This window comes from Orbicella franksi, chromosome 4, assembly GCF_964199315.1.
Source record: "Orbicella franksi chromosome 4, jaOrbFran1.1, whole genome shotgun sequence".
Taxonomy (NCBI): domain Eukaryota; kingdom Metazoa; phylum Cnidaria; class Anthozoa; order Scleractinia; family Merulinidae; genus Orbicella; species Orbicella franksi.
Window position 1 is genome coordinate 31,155,750 of NC_138148.1, and position 19,481 is coordinate 31,175,230.

At 37.5% G+C, this 19,481-nt stretch overlaps 3 protein-coding genes and 1 pseudogene across 5 annotated transcripts in view; 2 read left to right on the forward strand and 2 right to left on the reverse strand.

Moving 5' to 3' along the window:
• Positions 1-19,481, reverse strand: part of LOC145483960 (brevican core protein-like) — a 174,000-nt pseudogene that overhangs the window by 12,279 nt on the left and 142,240 nt on the right. The gene's annotated exons all lie outside the window — the stretch shown is intronic.
• Positions 4-4,767, forward strand: LOC145483939 (dnaJ homolog subfamily C member 17-like). The gene is made up of 9 exons (XM_081462514.1): positions 4-83; positions 590-659; positions 1,664-1,810; positions 1,945-2,021; positions 2,276-2,407; positions 2,586-2,663; positions 3,049-3,129; positions 3,628-3,786; positions 3,857-4,767. The coding sequence occupies exons 1-9, from the start codon at positions 21-23 to the stop codon at positions 3,989-3,991; spliced, it is 942 nt and encodes a 313-aa protein (XP_081318640.1). The 5' UTR covers positions 4-20; the 3' UTR covers positions 3,992-4,767.
• Positions 4,415-6,692, reverse strand: LOC145483941 (GTP cyclohydrolase 1 feedback regulatory protein-like). The gene is made up of 4 exons (XM_081462516.1): positions 6,589-6,692; positions 6,347-6,441; positions 5,648-5,809; positions 4,415-4,996 (listed from the first exon to the last, which is right to left on the reverse strand). The coding sequence occupies exons 1-4, from the start codon at positions 6,622-6,624 to the stop codon at positions 4,993-4,995; spliced, it is 297 nt and encodes a 98-aa protein (XP_081318642.1). The 5' UTR covers positions 6,625-6,692; the 3' UTR covers positions 4,415-4,992.
• On the forward strand, positions 6,694-17,446 carry LOC145483937 (regulator of microtubule dynamics protein 1-like). Of its 2 annotated transcripts, XM_081462509.1 has the most exons (10): positions 6,694-7,102; positions 8,177-8,291; positions 8,751-8,862; positions 10,834-10,894; positions 11,093-11,168; positions 11,448-11,525; positions 11,654-11,752; positions 12,204-12,257; positions 13,290-13,370; positions 14,293-17,446. In XM_081462509.1, the coding sequence occupies exons 1-10, from the start codon at positions 6,753-6,755 to the stop codon at positions 14,338-14,340; spliced, it is 1,074 nt and encodes a 357-aa protein (XP_081318635.1). In that variant the 5' UTR covers positions 6,694-6,752; the 3' UTR covers positions 14,341-17,446. The 2 variants fall into 2 exon arrangements, with proteins under 2 accessions (XP_081318635.1, XP_081318634.1); XM_081462508.1 differs by lacking the exons at positions 13,290-13,370; positions 14,293-17,446 and having other exon boundaries at positions 12,204-13,280.

A 19,481-nucleotide genomic window follows, 5' to 3' on the forward strand; every position in this document is an offset into this window, starting at 1 on the left:
GACTGGGGAGAGATTTCAACATGGCGGACAAAATGACCTACTACGAAATTCTTGGAGTTACTCGGGATAGCAGCCTTAAAGAGGTACAATAAAAGCTAAACGTTATATTCACTGGGAGAAATATCAGTTAAGGAAGTGAATTGCTATACGCATTGCTGCTAATTTTGTTCGGTCCGGTCTGTGGCGTTTATTCTGCATTGGGGTTTGACCGTACGTTGTTGGGACGTTGTTTCATACGCGCTCTATACGCGCTCCATACGCGGCCCAGAAACATCAGACGTCTCTACTTCTTGGAAAAGTGTCAAGCAAATCAGCTTATCTAGTCGGTCATAGGCCCTGTTTTCCACTAGTGACATCAACAGCAAGGCCACGCTAAAGCAAAAATGCTTGCTCATTTGTGTGAACAGCATAGCAGGAACTTATTAATGACATAAGGAAAACACTGAACCGTTGTTTCTTTTCAGTGTTTTTATGTCATTTGGCTTTATTTTAAAATTCCTCTTCGTATTTTGTAGCAAATAAGTTTTATGTAAAATGCAGCTCTTCATGGGTTAACAAAACTTCTCCTGGGTATTTGTTTGCCTTATAGATTGCAAAAGCTTTCAGGAAAAAGTCCCTGAAATGTCATCCTGATAAAAACCCAGATAACCCGGAAGCAGGTAAATTTAAACAGAATTATTCATACATGTAAAACCCAGCTCTAATATTGAGATCAGACGTCCAAGTAATGTTAAGTAATTGTAAGTAACAATGTCAGTAGTGGTGTAAATGATAGCGGAGCTCCGGCGGGCGGAAGGGCTGCTAAGCGGAACCCCCTACTCATATAGGAAAGAAAAGGAAACCCATGAGTTGATTTTCTCATGGTGATCATGGATAGCGGTATTGCTCGTGGGCTTGTACGCACGACAGCGACAATGACGATGACGGGGTCGCGCAACATGGCAGCAATACTCCAAATAATAGGTTGACAGAGACAGGCAGCCTTGGTTTACCGTGTACTTCTTTGATATTGGACATCCATGTTATGACCAATTGACACCTGTCAAGACAATGTATCTGCTGACCAATATCATGTGACCATATCGTAGGCTCAAGTTTACAGCTCATCGAGGTCACGTGTTTTTTTTGAAGTTGACCGCTGACCAAGTGCTGGTTTTCGATTGGATTGTGAGCTCATATCAGGTTAACTTGTTGAAAGGCAGGGCAAGATTGTTTGGAAGCCGGGTGACGCTAACCCAGGATTAAAAGTTAACCGAATGATAACTTTGTCTTCTATCCAAATGTTTTTTGCTACTTTGTTTTGTGTATATGGTGATTATTAAAACTCAAAACAGAAGGTCAAACAATATACAGAAAACCTCACTGCAAAGTTACAAAACTCAAATCAAAATTGTTATTTAATTCTACCTTTTCCTGGGTTAGCTTAATCGAGCTCTGAACAACCCAGCCCAGGAGCTACACTTTAAGGCTGGCCTAAATCTATATATTATTAGTATTGTAAGTAATTTAAGTATTGGAGGTAATGTTAGTATTGGTAGCGTAAGTAATGTTAGTATTGTATGTAATATTAAAAAAAAAGATCAGATGTCCAAACCACCATTCTGATTGATCATTTCTTTATTTCAATACATGCACTTTTATTTCTCTATATGTATATTTGCAGTGGCACTATTTCATGAACTGTGTAAGGCTTTAGAGGTACTGACTGATCCAAAAGCAAAAGTGGCTTATGATGCTGTACTCAAGGCTAAAGAACAAGCAAGACTACGCACACAGGCCTTGGATGCCAAAAGGAAGAAGTTCAAACAAGGTAAATTGTTACTAACAATTCCAAGACAATTAAGTTTCTAGGACAAAATGTATTTAACAGCAAATAGGAGTTATATTTCGATCATTCCCTTTGCCCTGAGACCTAATTAATAATTATCACTGCCCATGTTACAGACCTTGAACAAAGAGAGGATGCAGCAAGAAATGAAAAGGAAAGTGAAGAAATGGCAGCAAAGAATTTACAAGCTGAGGTAATAATAATGATGATGAGGATGATAACAATAATATATAATACTTACTTGTAGTTGAAACAATAAAATTATTTTAAATTACAAAATCAATGATTTAAAAAAAAATGATCATTTCAAACCAAAAATTGATGCACCCTTGAAGAAGTTTAATGGGCTTGTTGTCAGGTACATGACTGTACTTGATCTGGACTATTTGAAGGCAAATCCTGTGTTTCAATGTGAAATGGCAATTGTTGTTGTGGTTATTTTGCCAGATAAAAAGGCTAAGAGAGGAAGGATCAAAGCTTCTAAAGGAACAGCAAGAAATTCTCAAGGCTCAGTTAAGAAAAGAAATGGAGTCAGGCCAGGATGAGACAAAGTCTGAAGAAGCTACTCCAAAATTAAAGGTACATGATTAAGTAGTGTTATACAATTTGGTCTGATTAACACTTGTTGCCTCGAATCTGGAAGTGACAGCAATGTACTTAATATGTGATCTGAAATATGGCCTGAAACTATTTACAGTCAACGATCAAGTGTTGTGTGACTGACAACAGAATAATTTTTGTTTCTTTTTTTCCGTAGGTGAGATGGAAGAGTAAGAAATCTGATGTTACAAATGGGGGATACACACAGGAAATGCTTCAATCATTATTTGAAAAGGTAAACAATCATAAATTTCATGTTATGTTATTAGAAGTAGACTTCTATTAGAAAGCTATTTTTAATAAATATGAATGTAATCTTAATCTGCAGATGAACATAATCTTTACTAAACTAGTGGTATTACAAATACAGTAAGTTTCATGATAACATTGTAGTAACACATGTATTTTTCACTCACATGAATGTACAATGATTGTAGTGCATGCACACTTCCTACTTCAATGTCTCATATTAATTATTGTCTACAGTTACATGTAAACAGAAGTTCAGCTGTAATAAAAAGTATCCAAAGGATTACCACCTAGTATAATTTCAGCTAACATTAAAATTTGAGCAGAATCATTGAAAGTGGTTTTATTTGTCCCCTATAATTTTCATGTAGTATGGTGAAGTGAGCTATGTGATTGTCTCATCCAAGAAGAAAGGAAGTGCCGTGGTTGAACTGAAATCGGTAGCAAGCGCAGTAAGTATTCAGTCTCATGAAATTAATGGTTTTTTACACATTGTCCAGACTGAAAATAATCTATTACAAATGTCATATTGTTGTTATAAGGATAACTGTAATTTGATGGATAACATTAGAATCAGGTGTCCAATACATGGATGTTAGAAACACTCATTTGTTGTCTTTGGTTCGTTCTTTGTTTCAAAATCATCTTTGTTGAATTTTAGTTTTTAATTACAATGGAATCCCCATTTCCCGAACCCTCAGTTTTCCAAACCTCCTGATGACTCAAACCAAAAGTTGTTTCCATTCCTCAGTCAACCATTGTAATTTTACCCCTGAACCAATTTTCCTTTCCCTTGGAGGTTCAAAAAATCAGGATTCCAGTAGTGTTTTAGTTGTATGGGAATTCTACATTCTTGAGAAGGAAATCTGGATCTTACTGTGCTTAATAAAAGACTTTCACTCTCCTGACTCAGAATGGGGATGAAATTTAAACCCTACCTTCTGTTGCAGAAACTTGCTCTGGAAAATGAGTGCGGCATTCCTGGTAACCCTCTCAAAATATCTTGGTTGGATGGCTTCTCATCTGCAACTGATGCAAACTCAGAAACAGTTTTAGAGCATTCAGATTCAACAAGGATCACCAGTGGTGGAGCTGCAGTTGAATCCAAGGTAATACTGTGATCTTAGATTTTTTGACTGGGGAATTAGTAAAACAACACTCTTACTAATATCATATTAGCTTCCAGAGTCATCGTTTTCATCAGACAGTACCATATCTGACAAAGATTATGAAAGTGTTGTGTTGATGAAACTTCGCCAGTTTGAGGAAAGAAAACGACTGATTAAAGAGATGCAAGAAGAAGATGAGCAGTGAAGTCACCTAGCTGCATACACTGTATACAAGACCATACTTGTTTAAAGATTTCATCTCCTTCCCAGAGTGGAGGCAATAGTCAAGTAACTGGAGTCAGTATGACAGCTGTAGTTGAAGTCATCATTATCAGTCGTCTTGGGTGGCCCTTGACGAGACCTGCAGCGCAGCTTTTCAAAGAAAATAGAGGAGCAGAAACCTCCCCCGTCACTTCAGAGTTGGCAAAGTTTCAGAGACAAGCATCTGTTTTGTCAAGTTGTTTCATGCAACTGCTCCTTAAGGAATGAGCAAATAGACTTCAAATGTGGACAGGACCGCTTAAAAATTTCAGTATGCATCTGACATTAAAGGTGATGTTTCAAACATAAGCCCTTTGTCTGTGCCCTAATGGGCTAACAATAGAAACACTGTTTTGCACTACAGTGGTAAAACAACAACAGCAAGAGACTTTTATTAAGTTCACAAAGTTAATAAATACATGTACATGTAGTATGAGTTGGTAAACAACTGAACCAACATCTATCAAGTGAATTGAAATGAACTTGTGTTCAGACTAACAAAACGACTTTGGTTACAAATTATTGTGCAGTTTTACAGTTTTATGGCATAGAAAATAAGACTGAATAAATTCCAAACTTGCGTCTTGTACAGGGAATACAAATAGGATGTCTAGTCTACAGCATTTTATTTTTTAATGACTTAATTGACGGACAATATATGTACATTTGTATGGTTCAAACTATAATAAAACACTCAATAATTGTTATTGAGTATTTTAATTATTTAAACTGTGTGTGCCAAGATTTCCTGTTATTCACAGGGTAATTTAAATAAGTATATCTACAGCGTAGTCATACATGAATAAAGTATTAATATTTCCCCTTTGTTTGTCCTTTTGTGTTATTTATCTGTGCAAGAAAATTTTCCATCCAAAGCTACTTGTAGCTTCAGTGAGTGTGTTTGCACTCAAAGCTTGATTCATTGGAAGACAAGAATTTTCATGTTTATCTGAGGAAAGACAAAGACAGATATTGTACATTAGCTACAGCACCATCTTACACAAACAGCTGCAGAGCTTCAGTGAATCATTATACCCATGCCAATGAAATGAGGCAGTCAAAGACCCAGGAAATTCCAGAGGGGAGGGGGATTGGATAGTCAATTTAGTTTTCAGACGTCCCAATCTATTCAATGGTACAGATTCAAGTATCGATCTAGCTGTTCAAAATCCTTTCTTACCTGTAATACTCATGAAAATTTCAGAGGGGTGGGGGGGGGGGTATATTTGTATTCAAAGAATGGAAATTCCAGGGAGGAAGGAGGGGTTCATTAAATTCCCTCCATGGTGGGGGTATGGATATTTTCTGGAACTACCCAATGGCAATTAAAAAATGGAAATATTGCTGAAAAAAGTAACGTGAATATTGGCATGTAGTGCCAACATTTGTGCAGACCAGACCCTCTACAGCTATATGTGATGTGCACCCTTGGCTAGTGATTTCTGTCACTCTTCTGAGTTCATTATTTTCGAGAACACTGACTAGTAACCTAGCAAAAGGTTTACGTGAGTTGTAAAGGAGCGCATTGCAGTACACCATTAAATTAATGATGACCTCTTTTGAGGTCGTAAATTTACCATGTATTCTAATGCTAATTTACCTGTCAGCTTTCCCATTATCTAATATCTCCTGATCATCGTCAGCTTTGTGCAGAGTCCAGATAATTGTCTGGCCGACACCAGTTGCCGTTACAACTTTGTAACCTATCTGCTCCAGTTTGTTGAGCACTACACGAGGTGGATCCTGTGAAATGTACTCTTTACTACAAAAGGAAAAACATTTGTGGTTCCTGATTAATATGTGGAATTAAAGGTAGACTGCTGTTAGCTGGTCTATTTTCTTAGGGTTATAATTATTCAACACAAATGCAGAGGTTCCTTTCTGGTCTAAAACATTTAACCCCGTACTTCCTGCCATATTTTGAGAGAAAAACAGACATTTACAGCTGTAAAGCTATTTCAGTGAACATAATGAGAATGCTTTATTGATTTATTTATAATTGTTTAAATTATTCTGGGGGATGGGGGTTGAGACACATCAGCTGATCTTACCCATGGAAGGGTCAGTCACTTTTCCTACACTTGATGCTGAAGTTGGGCTGTAGACTTGCTTACATTCATACATGTACATATAGAGACATGAACTTTATTTTAGTGTGACCTTTATGAACTTTCTTTGCATCATGAGAGAAGTAATCAGTATTAAACCCTAAGTCGTCAGTTCAGACCTCAGAGACCTCCATTTTCAGTTAACTTTACAAACTTGGTCCGTCGGCCCTCAGACACATGTAGCTACTTACAAGTTATTTCCAAACGTGTGCACCAATTGTGCTCCCAGATACTTCATTATTTCTTTGTCTGCCCATTCGTCACCGCAAGTCGTCGGTCCACTGGCCTGATTGAAGTCAAAACACCGCAAAACAACATCAGCTTACAATGCGTAGATGAACATGTTAAAGGGCGACTTCTACAGTGATTTATCTGCCATGCTATCAGTTTCAATTTGCAACAAGGCTAAGATTATCTGGAAAAAAGTTCTTACCAGCCTTATCTGTGTACTAATTAAGACGTGAGGCATAGTGGTTGCGTTTTAAGGCAAAAATATAGTTCCAAAAGCTAAGAATCTCCACAAGCCCTCTATCGGTCACGCATTCCTCCTTTTACGTTTTGAGCCCGCGATGCGAAAATACGAACGTGGAAAACAAGATGGCGGCTTGGTTGCCATCACTTGATCTTCCCTTATCTTTAGGACGAAATGTTCTTGTAGGAGTCTCAATTGGCCTGGGAATAGGCATTGGTATTGGCGCGGGAATGGCTGCTTCAAGAAGAATGTTCACTGCGAAAGTTCAGGATCAAAATCTTGTAGTTCGTGTTACTGAGTTGACAGAAGAAATAAGAGAACTTCGTTGTGTTATGGTTAGACTTGAAGTCACGTTTAGTGAAACTAGAAATAAACGAATTGTTTCTCTGAACGATCAACCAACTGTCCTACAAAGTGACGAGGAAACAGAAGAAGATGAATATTATGAAATGTCTGGCGAGGAGCCATCTTCAAGGTGAGTCACTTTAAATCTTTATTAAATCTTTAACAAGTCACTCTTACAATGTAAGTAAAAACACTGTAAGCTTACTAGGAGAATTATAAATATATAAAATTAATTAGTGTCACCCAGCTAGTGGACTAATGAAAATTCCTGCATTTGATTGGCTGCGCTACTAGAGAACTATAAGTAATAGTCCTCGAGTAGCAAAATTAGCGCAATCAAGCATGATGCTTTCTCTCGTTTTATTACTAAATAGATATTTCCTCAACTTGCATTTGCTAACTTTATTATTGCCTTTTCTGTCCGACTACTTCGGTGATACTAAAACAATTAGACCCTTCGCCCTCAAGGGCCACGGGTCAATAGCCCATGAGGCAAAGGTGAATGGGCTATTGACCTGTAGCCCTTGCGGGCTATGGGTCTAATCTATTTACAGTGTATTCATTCATTGTGGCGTGAAGTCTTACATGTTGTTAAGTCTTACAACAGTGAATGTAAGCTGCATGTTGAATACTCCTGAAGAAATACAGCTGTTTGCCATGCCTCTTAGAATAAATCTCTGAGGCCAGCTACGTCATGTATGAACTAGATAGAAACTTTATTAAGAATGTCATCAACCACCTAGCTGGGGAAAAACTCCCCTACTAATACGGGGACATAACAAAAACAAGTTAAATTAGAAGAAAAAACCTATAGCTATTTACAATAGTAAAATTTAAATCCAAGTTAAAATATGTTATGAGACTATGTACAGTGGATTTTATAATACAACAATACATACTTAAAAAAATTCTTTAGGAGGAGCAGAGCGGACAGCCTCTGCAGCCATCATCTAATAATGCATCAAGATTGTTGAGATTTCTGATGTTCGTCTTAAAAGTGCTGAGAGATGTGGCCTCTCTTATGCTCTTTGGTAATTTTGACCACTGCACGTTTACCTAGTAAGACCACAGATAGCAGATAGCAAAGAAATTGACAGCTGTTGATTGAGGACTATGAATTACATGTATCATTAAAATCTTTGGATAATATTTATTAGTTTGCATAAAGTACAATGCTAACATACTGCAATGTGGTTTGCCATAGTGTGTCTGATATCGACCAGCTCAAGACAGTCATTGATGAAGTAGAGCGACTTCACTCAAATAATAATGCTGAAGACAAGCGTAAAATACATAAACTCCTGCAGGAATGTGTTCAGGTACTGCTTGATCATACATTGTTCTTAATCAAACAATCACTTCAAATTACTTTTTATGGATATAAAAGAAGACAGAGAAAGTTAGCGCTTTAAATTTTTACAAGATACTGACCAGGGCTAGCATTAAGTTTTGATTCACTTGTAGCCTTGATCTTCATACCCGTAACAAATTTGTTACCTTTAGAGTGAATTGTATCAATTGCAAGTAAGTTCACATGTAACATTAAGGGCCCATCAAACATAGCAGGTGTTACGAGTTAGAAATTCAGTCTTGTTTATAAAGTGAAAGTAAACAAAAATTTTGGTATGGTAACATCTTTTGCTAAAAAACCCAGTATTCTATGGTCAAACACCTATGTGATCTTTATGGTGTAGCTAGGTAAAAATCAATTATTGCCTTTATACACTTGAAGTTTTATTTTCAAAACTAGCATTAATGTATGAAATTCAAATGCACAGCATCAACAAAGTTGTGAAGTTGCCTGGAGATATGCACGATCATGTTATGATGTTGCCATGTTGAAAGGAAAAAGTGGAGATGATGATGGCAAGAAGAGCTTGTTATACCAAGGTAACCATGGCAACAAATCCAACAAAATTATCCTGAGAGTGGAAGTGGAGAGGGGAGCACTGCTTCGAAAACTACATATATAAGTGGACCTTGTTATTGGTCGGAATATAGAAACTGCTATCCTTTACTAGACAGCATAGTGCTATTCGTGTTTCCCTTCTTATATAGTAAAGAGAAATCCTTCTTCATTTTATTTGAAATTTAGATACTCTAATCCCAACCATTTTCCCCTCAGTTTTTTTTTTATTAAGTTCTTTGAATTGAATTTCAGATTAGTCTCTACGAAGACTCACTCTACACCCAAGCCACTTTGTTTTCACATCAGTTTTATTGCCGATTAAAGCCAGTTCTTTCCCTTGAACCCATTCATAACAAGAAGAAGATCTTTTAGATCTTATAACCACGCTTTTAAAATTTATCTGTTTGCTTTGCACTACCGTCGGAATGTAGTGCACATTTCAAAGCAGTCATTGATGATTCTTTTCTTACTGTAGACATCACATCACTTGATCAACACAAACTGTATTATTGCACCATCAGTGGTAGCCGTTGACAAATCTCCGATGACGTAATGGTCCTAATCTAGAACTTTCTTTGGGATATGTATGGTCATGAACGATATGAACCACACGATAATAACACTATTAACAACAGCTTTCTTTCTTTAAAGACATGATTAAATTTGATTGGTGTTTTCCACGAGTAAAGGGCTAGCAAAGTAGTCACACAAGTCATGTAATTTAATAATGAAACTTTATCCCGACCAATGTATCGATTTTGGTCACTCCAGTGGCTACAGATTGAAAACGTGACAGGAAATTGGCGTTACTTTCGATTCTCACCAAATTTGGACAGTGGGAAGATCTCATCATTAGCCAATTACAGGCCATTTTTCAGCTCTTTTCGTCACATCCTCCCCCCTCGGGAGAATTTTGTCAAGTTAGCTAATTTAGTATGCAAGCCACCGTAAAGGTGGTCGCTGTCGGCGAAATGTTTATTTGCTCAAAATTGGGGCAAAATCTTTCGGAGATGGAAGTCAGGACATTTGTAAGGATACAGAAAGTAATATGGGACCAGTTGGTGGCTTTTAAGGCTGAATTTATCCAGAAATAAGCTGTATTTTCGTTTTCGTGCCGAAAGCCACACGGTGAAATATTATCGGTTTGTTCTGCTGTCTTGTTCTGTTTTTTCTCTTGGTCATTTTTGTAGCCCGCCGAGGCCATTCTTTCGTCTAAATGAGTTGAAAAAAGTTCGAAAAAGATGTTCCCATTCAAGTTTAAGCTCTCAGGCGATACTTCTGGAGTTTTTTGGCCGAAACGTCGGCTTTGTTATGTTCGTGTTTTTCGGTTGCTATGGGCGACCGTTGCTCCCTTTGTTAGGTCAAGTCTGGGGAGTGAGGTCACAAAAAAAATTCTAATTAATTCTGGTTTTGTTCAATTTCGCTGAAACTTTAGCACGATAAAGCTGGATTGTTAAGGAATAGATTTACCTTCTGCCGATGTGTGGTAGCTATTAACGCTAAAGTGATATATCGCTTCGATGTCAGGGTTTTGAAGAGATTTTTTTGCAACGTGTAGGTTCGGCATGATTTTGTAATCTGAGATTTCTGTTGACCCTGAAGAAACAAGGTTTGGCGAGTAAACATTACATATTGCGTAATTCAAAGTTGGCCGAGTGGAGATCTGCGTCTGGTTTCCGACAAAAAAAAAAATAAAGTAAAATAAACCAAGGGTAGAACATGAACCGCGCTCGGCCCATGGCCACGCGGTTAATAATATTACGCAGTACTTTAAGCCTACTTTAATACAATCAGATGCTATTTATATATAGCTTAAGCCATTTTGCATGTATTACAGACCTATGTTGCTGGATGTTGTCTGTTGATTTTGTTTGTTTTAGTCAGGTGATTATTGGTCAATTGTCTTTGTCTATTTCTTTCTTCAATTTAAGTATTCAATTTTGTGTCTTTAGGTATGGCTGAGGCAGAGAAAGCAATTGAATTGGACAAAAATAGCTCAAGCGCACACAAATGGTAGGTGACTAGTGAAATTTTGTTAGCCTTGGTAGTCTGATTATTAAAGTACTAGGTCTGCACCCTAACTTATTGACTGACTGAAATCTTTTTTTTTTTTTTTTTTTTTGCTTCATGGCTCAGACATGAAATACAGATAAGTTTCAGACTGCGTATTACCAAATATTTTAATTATCTTTTTTTTTCTTCTTTTCAAAGGTATGCAATAATTCTTGGGAGCATAACAAGTTATGAAAGTATGCAAAATCAAATCCTGCTTGGTTTCAAATACAAGGTACAAATCTATAGACTGAGAGGCATTAGAATCTTAAAATTAATTAAGTTATACAGTACATGATAGATTTTCAGATTCATAGCATGAAATAATGCAAGAGACACTGGCAAACACCCCACACAGTAGAGGGCAAACATTCTTTCCAGCAGGAGGGGGAAGGGAGATCAATAATTCTAATGACTTATTGAAAATCAAATTGTATGGATCATAAACAGGTTTTTGTTGCTCATAACACAAAAATTAAATTTGAGTTTATTTTTGTGTTTTACTTATTATTAGGACCATATTAAACAAGCCATTGAACTTGATAGGAACGACCCATCTAATTATCATCTGTTGGGAAGATGGTGTTATGAGGTAAGGTTTATCAGTCAGAGGAATGCTTCAGACCCATCCATAACTTGTTTTATATTCTTTTCTAGCAATGCATTATTTTACAAATCATTGTAACAGTTACCGGTATTTTGTTTCTTAAATGAGTACAGATTGCTATGCTGTCTTGGTGGCAACGAAAAGCTGCATCAGCATTTGTGGCCGAACCACCAACATCGTCCATAGAGGAAGCTCTTGAGAACTTTTTAAAGGTAGAATCTAAAAAAAAAATGTTATTATAATATTAAAATAATTTTCAGCTTTTACAACTGCATATATTGCAGATACAGTCCATTTTCATTGCTCCTTGCGTGAGGTGAACCTTCTTGAGAGAACCTTCTCGAAGGGCATACTTCTGCACTCCTAAATTGTTGTGATGCCATATGGTGCTCTAACCACAACGGCTATGGTGCCCTGTTTCTGACTGTCCTGGATCTGCCCTACAGCCATCCCCAACAGTTATCCCATCTCCGGTCGTCTTCTCCAACTTAATGAAAAAGTCAAAAATCAAAACCAATGACATAGCTTCACAGTGGGCCTTGTTTTATATCGGTTTGTTTCTTTTATACTCAAAACTGTTGAAACTAAACAACAGCTGACTAGAGTAAAATATTCCCATTTATTTTTTGCTGTTTCTATACATTTATTATTTTCTTGTGACAGGCTGAGGAGGTCAAGCCAGGATTTTGGATTTCCAACTCTTACTGGATAGGCAAGGTAGCTGCATGCCAGCTCACTTTTGTTCAGTCACAACTCTGTATTCACTGTTACAGCCTTTATATGGGGCGTCACGCAATCTTGCTCCATTTGGAAAAAAAAGTTGCGCGGCGATCTAATGCATCAGTCAATTCCAGCAGTGCCCATTCCCCCCCCCCCGGGCTAACCCCCCGGCATTAGCATTTTTTTTTTTTTTGAAAAAATGGGCAAATTCCCCGGGGTGGGGACACACAAGCTGTCTAAATGCCCCGGGGTGGGGACAAAGATAGAGGGTAAATGCCCCGCCCCCGAGATCGTCGCCTTCCAACACCTCTGCAGTTTTTTTATTAATCAGTGAATAAAGCGTTCAACATTTCAGTATTTTAATGCAACGGTAAGACTTCAAGGACAACAGTACGTGTTAGTTGATTCCGATTATACTTATTTCTTTATATTTTGTTTCTAACAGTTTTCTAGAGGATAGCGTGATGTTAAATATTTTGTTGTATAAAAACCATTTGTTTTGAATATTTCGACTAGAATAACGACAATCCTGTTCACAATGTTTACAATAAAACAGTTATCATTGTTTTAGAAATCTCACAACTTTAATATTTTGTTTCAATACTTGATTATAAACAGTTCGTTGAAGAAATACCGAAAATTGAGAAAACATATCTTTAAAAACATCTACAAGTTTCTCTAGTCCCTGACGGACAAGCCATTGTTCGACAAACGCCTCGTCTTTCCCGATGAACTCATCCATGGCACTTTCGAAAACACGTGTGTCAAATGCCCGGGGGTCGCCTCGGGATACGCAAATGCCCAGCCCCCGGGCCGCGATAAAATTGCGAATGCCCCACCCCCGGGACTGACAACGTGAGCAAATGCCCCGCGGTTGCCCGGGGGGGATGGGCACTGCTGGAATTGACTGATGCATAAATAACAGTTTCAAAGGAAACTGGTCACGAACTAAAATTTCAGACAAAATTTCCATTTTATCTTGATAGAACCTTTAATAAGCTCTTAGAATTGTATTTTTTCACTTCATAGTGTTACCAGCAAAACGGCAATGTAGCAAAGGCAACTGAGTGGTTGAAGAAAGCAACGTCACTACCCGTATCCACAGATGATGTGAGTCAAATGACCTAGTGTCTGTTTATTTGTTGTTGTGTTGTCTACGTCGTCATTTTCGGAAATTGCCGTTTCGCCGCCCACACGAAAACGTTTTTAAAGTATGCAATTTTTGGTGAAAACAGTTCTAGCTTTTCATTTTTCATAGACTACCAGTAGTCCCTCTTTTGCTTAGTCCGTCGCGCGTGACGCGAAAGGAAACCTTGAGGGCGTGCGGACACCTTTTCCTCGAGGTTTTCTTTCGCGTCACGCGCGTCGGACTAAGCGGGCGCGAAAGACGGACTACTCGTAGTCTACATTGTTCACGTTTTATCACAGAAATACAGTCTAACCTCCAGTTGCGAACACTTCTCGTAAGCGACCACCTCTCCTCACGCTCACCGACCAGTTTTCCAAATTACCATAAGTTTCCAAGTCAAATCTCTATATTTTGAACCTCTCTTAAAAGCGACCGCGACCACTTTTAGAGCTAAAAGTTTGAAATTTTCTTTTGTTCTTAACCTCTCGTAAGCGACCACTTGACAGACCAATAGAGTGGAAATTGGATTAAATGGTGTTGTAACATTATCGCATCTCTGGCTAGTACAAGAGACGGAAATTTCTCAACGGGAAGTAGCAGATGTTTTCTCGAAATTGACATATCACGTGAATAAAACATTTAAAACATGGGGTAAATTTGTGCAGTTATCAAATGCCAATGAGGCAAAATTTTAACCCAATATGGTCTAAACTCTCATAAGCTACCTCCTCCCGTAAGCGGCTACGGGAGGTTCGACTGTAGTTATCTGCAACCCCCCCCCCCCTCCCCTCCCCTGCCTACTCAATATACAGCAGTGTATGCTGTTTAAAATATCAAAAACCCTGAAACTAATTTTGAATCAAGTATCTTATGTTATTTTCATTCCTTTTATTGGCAATTTAGGACAAAGAATCATACGATCAAGCTCGACAACTGCTATCCACGTTATGACGATGCCTCCCATTGGCTACCACAAACTGTCTCTGGATTGGCCAGTTGGTGTCACGTGGTCTGGTTACCTGTGCCCAATCTTCAAGCTTTTGCACATGTAATTTATTATGGGAACATTTTGAATGAATTTTGTCGTCTCATTATTGAGGAGGGAAAATGAAACAATAAGACATTTTATCTAGCTCTTTTTTTACGAAACCGTTATTTTTGTATTTATTCTGTTTTCAGTTCAACAACAATTTTAATTTCTAAATGATATTTATTGAGAAGAAAGCTGCAAATTCTTAACACTGGTTATCTTTACCTTCATTTATATTTTAAGAAATATTCTTTGTCTTAAAAAGACATTTGTAGAATGGATAAAGCGAGTTACCTGCAAAGCGACTTTAACTAAGTTTAATCTTTACGTAGATATAGAAAAAAAGGAAATATGAGAGCCTACTCTTGAAATATTAAAAATGCTTTATCATTTAAATTCACGCGAAAGGAAAAACACGATTTAAAGTCTAGATTTCGGGCGGATAAAACTTTGCCTAATAAATCTCTTAATAATTATCACTGTATATTTTCACTCTTTAATCATTTGTGCTTTGATTCACCCTGCGGGCTTTCCAAAATACAAGACTCTTAAAATATATACAGTGAAATCACACAGTAAATTAAAGATTTTCCACAGACGTACTGCAGTTTTTAAGTTTAATTTTCGCATTCTAGTTCATTCGCAGATTAACAAATCGCGGTATGTACTGTGGGACTTCAGTACAGCTTAACACCCAGGGATTTGAGAAAATGGGTTTGTTACAACGGGGTGTCGTTTTAAATTTTGTCTAATGGTGCAATAACAATGGAATATAATGAAGTTATCACGGACTTCCATCTCTATTAATCTGTTTCACGTTAAGTGTAGTGAAATTTATTCTGTGTTAAATCTGGAAAGCTTTTAAGTTTGGCTATCTACATTCTGTTCGTTTTCACAAGGATTTTGTCATATCGGTGTTCACTCTATACGAGTGCTGTTCCGTACGTTTTACTGTAACTTTGGCCTTAATGACGTGCAAGTCGTTATATTGATGTTCCACTGTCTTATTTGTCATTTCGTAGGAGAGCACTCGACATGAATTTCAATGTAATTTTATTCTGTTAAAATGAGCACTTTTTTCTTTTCTAGCACAAGGCTTACCCTGTGTACATGTTTAAATCGCTCACTGAAATAAAGCCAAAAACCAATTTGAATTTGATTGTGAGTTTCTATTTTGTTATCAAAATATTTCATCTACTTCAATCTCCTGAATAAAATGTAGTTCATTTTGTTTTCACTCGAAATACAAATGCAGTTTTCCGAATGAAGAGATAATTATGTCACTGAGTGAAGCAAGTTATATATTTAGGAGCGTGGCGCTAAGTAACCACAGTTACAAGATAAAAGTTCAAAAGTCGCTTTTGTCGCTTTAGTCTAATGTCTGTCAAGCAATTTTCGCCGCTCTATTGTTAACCCCAATTTCTTGCTAAAACCGCTTTCACAGGCGTAGAAACACTTTACACGAATTCTCGCTTGGCTTTTATTGACGGAATTGTGATTACATGGATGTTTCACACCCGTGTTAAGTGCAATAACAGCTTATTTTTGTCAAGTGAATAAGACTCAGTAAGGTTGTTTCAATCGTTTGATGAACAAATCCTACAAAGTTCTAAAAGTCATTTAGCAAAATATTGTGCCTGACATTTAAGGAAGAAGAACTAAAAGCGACTTCTCGAACTCTTAAAATTAATGACGGATCTTTGTTGCTATGTCTGTGTGCTTTTCTTCTTCCTAGTGATATTAATTATTGACACAAAGAACGTTTGGTAAAAATAAATACTAGTATTAAAAGTCTTTGTTTTACTGAATTTCACCTTTATTTTCTTGTTCGCTCATAGCGAGTATTTACATTTCGAAAAAGATCCCATTTGAACGTTTAGAGTAACTTATCTTTTTCATTCAGTCTTACTTGGCTTAATAAATAAAACTGCGTACCATTCTCTTAACTTGACACTGTGTTAGTCTTATTCTCGGACTTCAGGACGACTTCTTGCACGGTGAAAATCTTTTAAAAATTATGCAATGATTTCACAACTGTAACAATAAAGGCAAATTTGTATATCACATTTGATTCATAATATTATTTCGCCGAAGCAAAATTCCAAGAACAATTTTTTCCGCAAACTGCTGGTACTTTTAAATTAACTCCCACTTCATTGAAGAAGTGTGCAGCCGTTTATTTCTAGAGATTTAAAATTGTGTCCTCTTCAGTTAACAATTTCCTTATTTCTGATCCCTCTGTCAGCTGTCTGATGAATATTCCATGACCCGTGTCTTAGCAACCCTGAATGTTCACGGGTTTATATACAAAACCTTTTCACTGTAGGAGATATTTTGGGATCTCTAACTGTTCAGTTTCCACTGTATCGCTCGCATCTGTTTTGAGTTTTTGTTGTGTAGTTTTTCCTAGCTTACATTCTTTACGCTTTGTTGAAGTCCGTTTAGTATTTCGTCCTGTCATATCGAGTTTGCTTTCTTCCTCTTTCTCTTTCTGTTTCAAACGTTGCTTTTTCGCTTCAGATATGGACTTCCTTCGCCAGTCAGAGGTGCGTTTCGTTTGAGGCTCCATAATTTGATGTAGCAATCTCCTTTTTCGAACCTCTAACTCCCACAACGATTTGCTAAGCCGGTTTCTCTCATTGCAAAGCTTCATAGAGTACGACATGCGAATATCTTCCAGACTTCGGTCGAGCACCAAGTTACGCTCCCGCTGTCGCTCGTAGTAACCGCGGACATGTTCCAGTTGTTTGGCGGGATTACTCCATAAAATGGCGGGAAGAAAACTGTCCTCTTCGGTGATCGGCGCAGCGTACATTTTCAATTCTTCCTCAACAACAAGCTTGCACTTATGCGGCTAATCCACGCCATCCGCTTTGTTGAAGCACCTCTCTACTGTTTTCCGTAATATCTAGTTTACATAAGTAGGTTCAACTGCCGCAGCTGTCGGCGGCTTTCAATAGAATGGCACTGTTTGCGCATTAGAGTTTTGACAGCTATTAAAACAAAAAGACTGACAGTATTTCTACGTCACTGATACGATCTTGGAGTGGGTAAATATGCCTGATCGCTGCTATTTGCCCCCAGATAGGTTTACAGATTAGCAAAACCCGCACGAACTTTTTTTCTTTTTTCAGTTTGCAAAAAGATACGTTAATAAGCGGTGGTTGTGAGCTCTACTCGAAAATTAAGGTTATTCAACAATTTATTGTTAAGTCAGCATTAGCAACCCAACTTGGCTGCCAAACATATTTTAAATTTGGAACTCATTATTAATTAATAAGTTAAGGACTCGTTTCTGCAGCGGATATCTTTTCCACAAGTAATTTGCTAAGTGTGTTTACAGTGCAAGAGCACAATATCTGCTGCAAAATACAAATTCATTTTTGTGGTTTGAAATGATTTGCCGATATTTCTAGGCCAAAGTTGTGGTTAACAGTGTTCTTGACTTCTTCGGCAACAAACTAATTTTGTCATATAAATTAGGACAGCTTTCTTTGTCGTTGTAATTTGCAAAACAAATTCAATATTTAAAATTGAAAGGCACCCGAAGCTTGTTTGAATATGGCAGTGATGCTATAAACAGGACTTGTAAACGAAACAGTGGCATTTGAATACAATACATACGTCTTTTCGCTGTAAATCTTTTACGATTCGATATAGAAAAAAAACGATCGACTGTTTCGTTTTCTTGAAAGTTTTTTTGCTTTTAATCAGTAAAATCTCACTTCGATGGTAGAAACCTGGGGGAACTTAATATTCATGAACAACGGCAGTGACGGGAAATTAACCTTGTGTTAAACAAAGCTTTAGAGAAATTTAAGTGGAGCTTCTCAAATCCAAAAGCCTCGCCGATAACTCCACTCATCATCGATGCATTTTTCACAAGTCGTTATTAACGACCGTCGAGTACAAGAGGCTCTAATTCATTTGCAAATACTTTTAAAAAATATTAACTTTTTCTCCATCATCACCTCCCTAACCTTCCATGCCTTCTACTCCCCCTCTCCACCCTACTCAGTCTTTTTCTTTTCACGTACCTACTCACCCATTAACAAATTGACGTCAGTTTTTAATGCGTGTATCTTTTTATTGATCATGAATTTTGTCATAACATTGTCAAAGTAGTCTGCGGATCCACTCTGCTATCGGCTATCGCCTCCGCAGACTACTTTGACAATGTTATGACGAAATTCATGACCAAAAACAGAACAGACGCATGAAAAACTGACTTCAATTTGTTTTTTTACGATAACAAATTGTCAAATTGTCCGCTCTCGCTCGTTGACGCATCGCAAAATTATAAATTCATGTGTCTGTCCGCTTATTGACAATGAAAATTAGCCACTGAGCGCGCGAAAATTTCTGCAGTTATCGTAAAATGTTCTTTCGACAACCCTTGAGAGGGGAGAAAACAAGGCTAATTTGAAAACCTCAAGCCTCTAAGGACAGCTTTAGTTTTCGTTTGTCTAAATGGAGCTTATTGAAAGCAACTTGCTAAAAAGAATATACAAAATGTTACGAGTAGTTGCGAGCGCAAGTTTCCTGGGTTCTAATTCAGTTTTATTCCAGCATTTCATTTCGAGCTAAAATTGAATAAGTAAATAAGCTTATAGGTTGGGGGATCGTGTAAAAGAGCCTTTTTTCGGTTTCCTCTATTCAATCTGGCTGATAATCTGTTCTCTTCACCTGAACAGTGGACACCGTATTGAATGAGGTTACACAACCTCGTTCTCAGGGAGTTTGGTAGGGAGAATTCACTTGTTGACATAAGCAAAAATAACGGAGTCAAAGCAAGGTAAACGCAATGAAATCGTTTCTGAGATTCGCACCCGTCCACTGATGTATTTTGATGTTGTTGTCGTATAACGCCTCCAACTGGCTCCGTATCAACAAAACACTGATAGATGAAGAGCATTCCCAGTAGCAAAACATGATAAAACGCCAGGCATAAGTAATCAGGAAATAGACTTAACAATAACTCAAGAGTTAAATCATTAATTAGTGCAAATGACTATTATTAAATCACCGAAAGAAACATCGTGCAGCCGCCGACTTCGTTTAT

What these genes read in the sequence shown, in the direction of transcription:
- LOC145483939 (XM_081462514.1), top strand. Translation starts at nt 21, where the DNA reads ATGGCGGACAAAATGACCTACTACGAAATTCTTGGAGTTACTCGGGAT. An exon ending in GGGATAGCAGCCTTAAAGAG is followed by an intron (nt 84 to 589) that starts GTACAATAAAAG and finishes TTTGCCTTATAG; the next exon opens with ATTGCAAAAGCTTTCAGGAA. An exon ending in AAGCTACTCCAAAATTAAAG is followed by an intron (nt 2,408 to 2,585) that starts GTACATGATTAA and finishes TTTTTTCCGTAG; the next exon opens with GTGAGATGGAAGAGTAAGAA.
- LOC145483937 (XM_081462508.1), top strand. Translation starts at nt 6,753, where the DNA reads ATGGCGGCTTGGTTGCCATCACTTGATCTTCCCTTATCTTTAGGACGA. An exon ending in TGCTTGGTTTCAAATACAAG is followed by an intron (nt 11,169 to 11,447) that starts GTACAAATCTAT and finishes ACTTATTATTAG; the next exon opens with GACCATATTAAACAAGCCAT. An exon ending in TGGGAAGATGGTGTTATGAG is followed by an intron (nt 11,526 to 11,653) that starts GTAAGGTTTATC and finishes AAATGAGTACAG; the next exon opens with ATTGCTATGCTGTCTTGGTG.
- LOC145483941 (XM_081462516.1), bottom strand. Translation starts at nt 6,624, where the DNA reads ATGCCTCACGTCTTAATTAGTACACAGATAAGGCTG. An exon ending in TTAGTACACAGATAAGGCTG is followed by an intron (nt 6,442 to 6,588) that starts GTAAGAACTTTT and finishes GACTTCAATCAG; the next exon opens with GCCAGTGGACCGACGACTTG. An exon ending in CACACGTTTGGAAATAACTT is followed by an intron (nt 5,810 to 6,346) that starts GTAAGTAGCTAC and finishes TTCCTTTTGTAG; the next exon opens with TAAAGAGTACATTTCACAGG.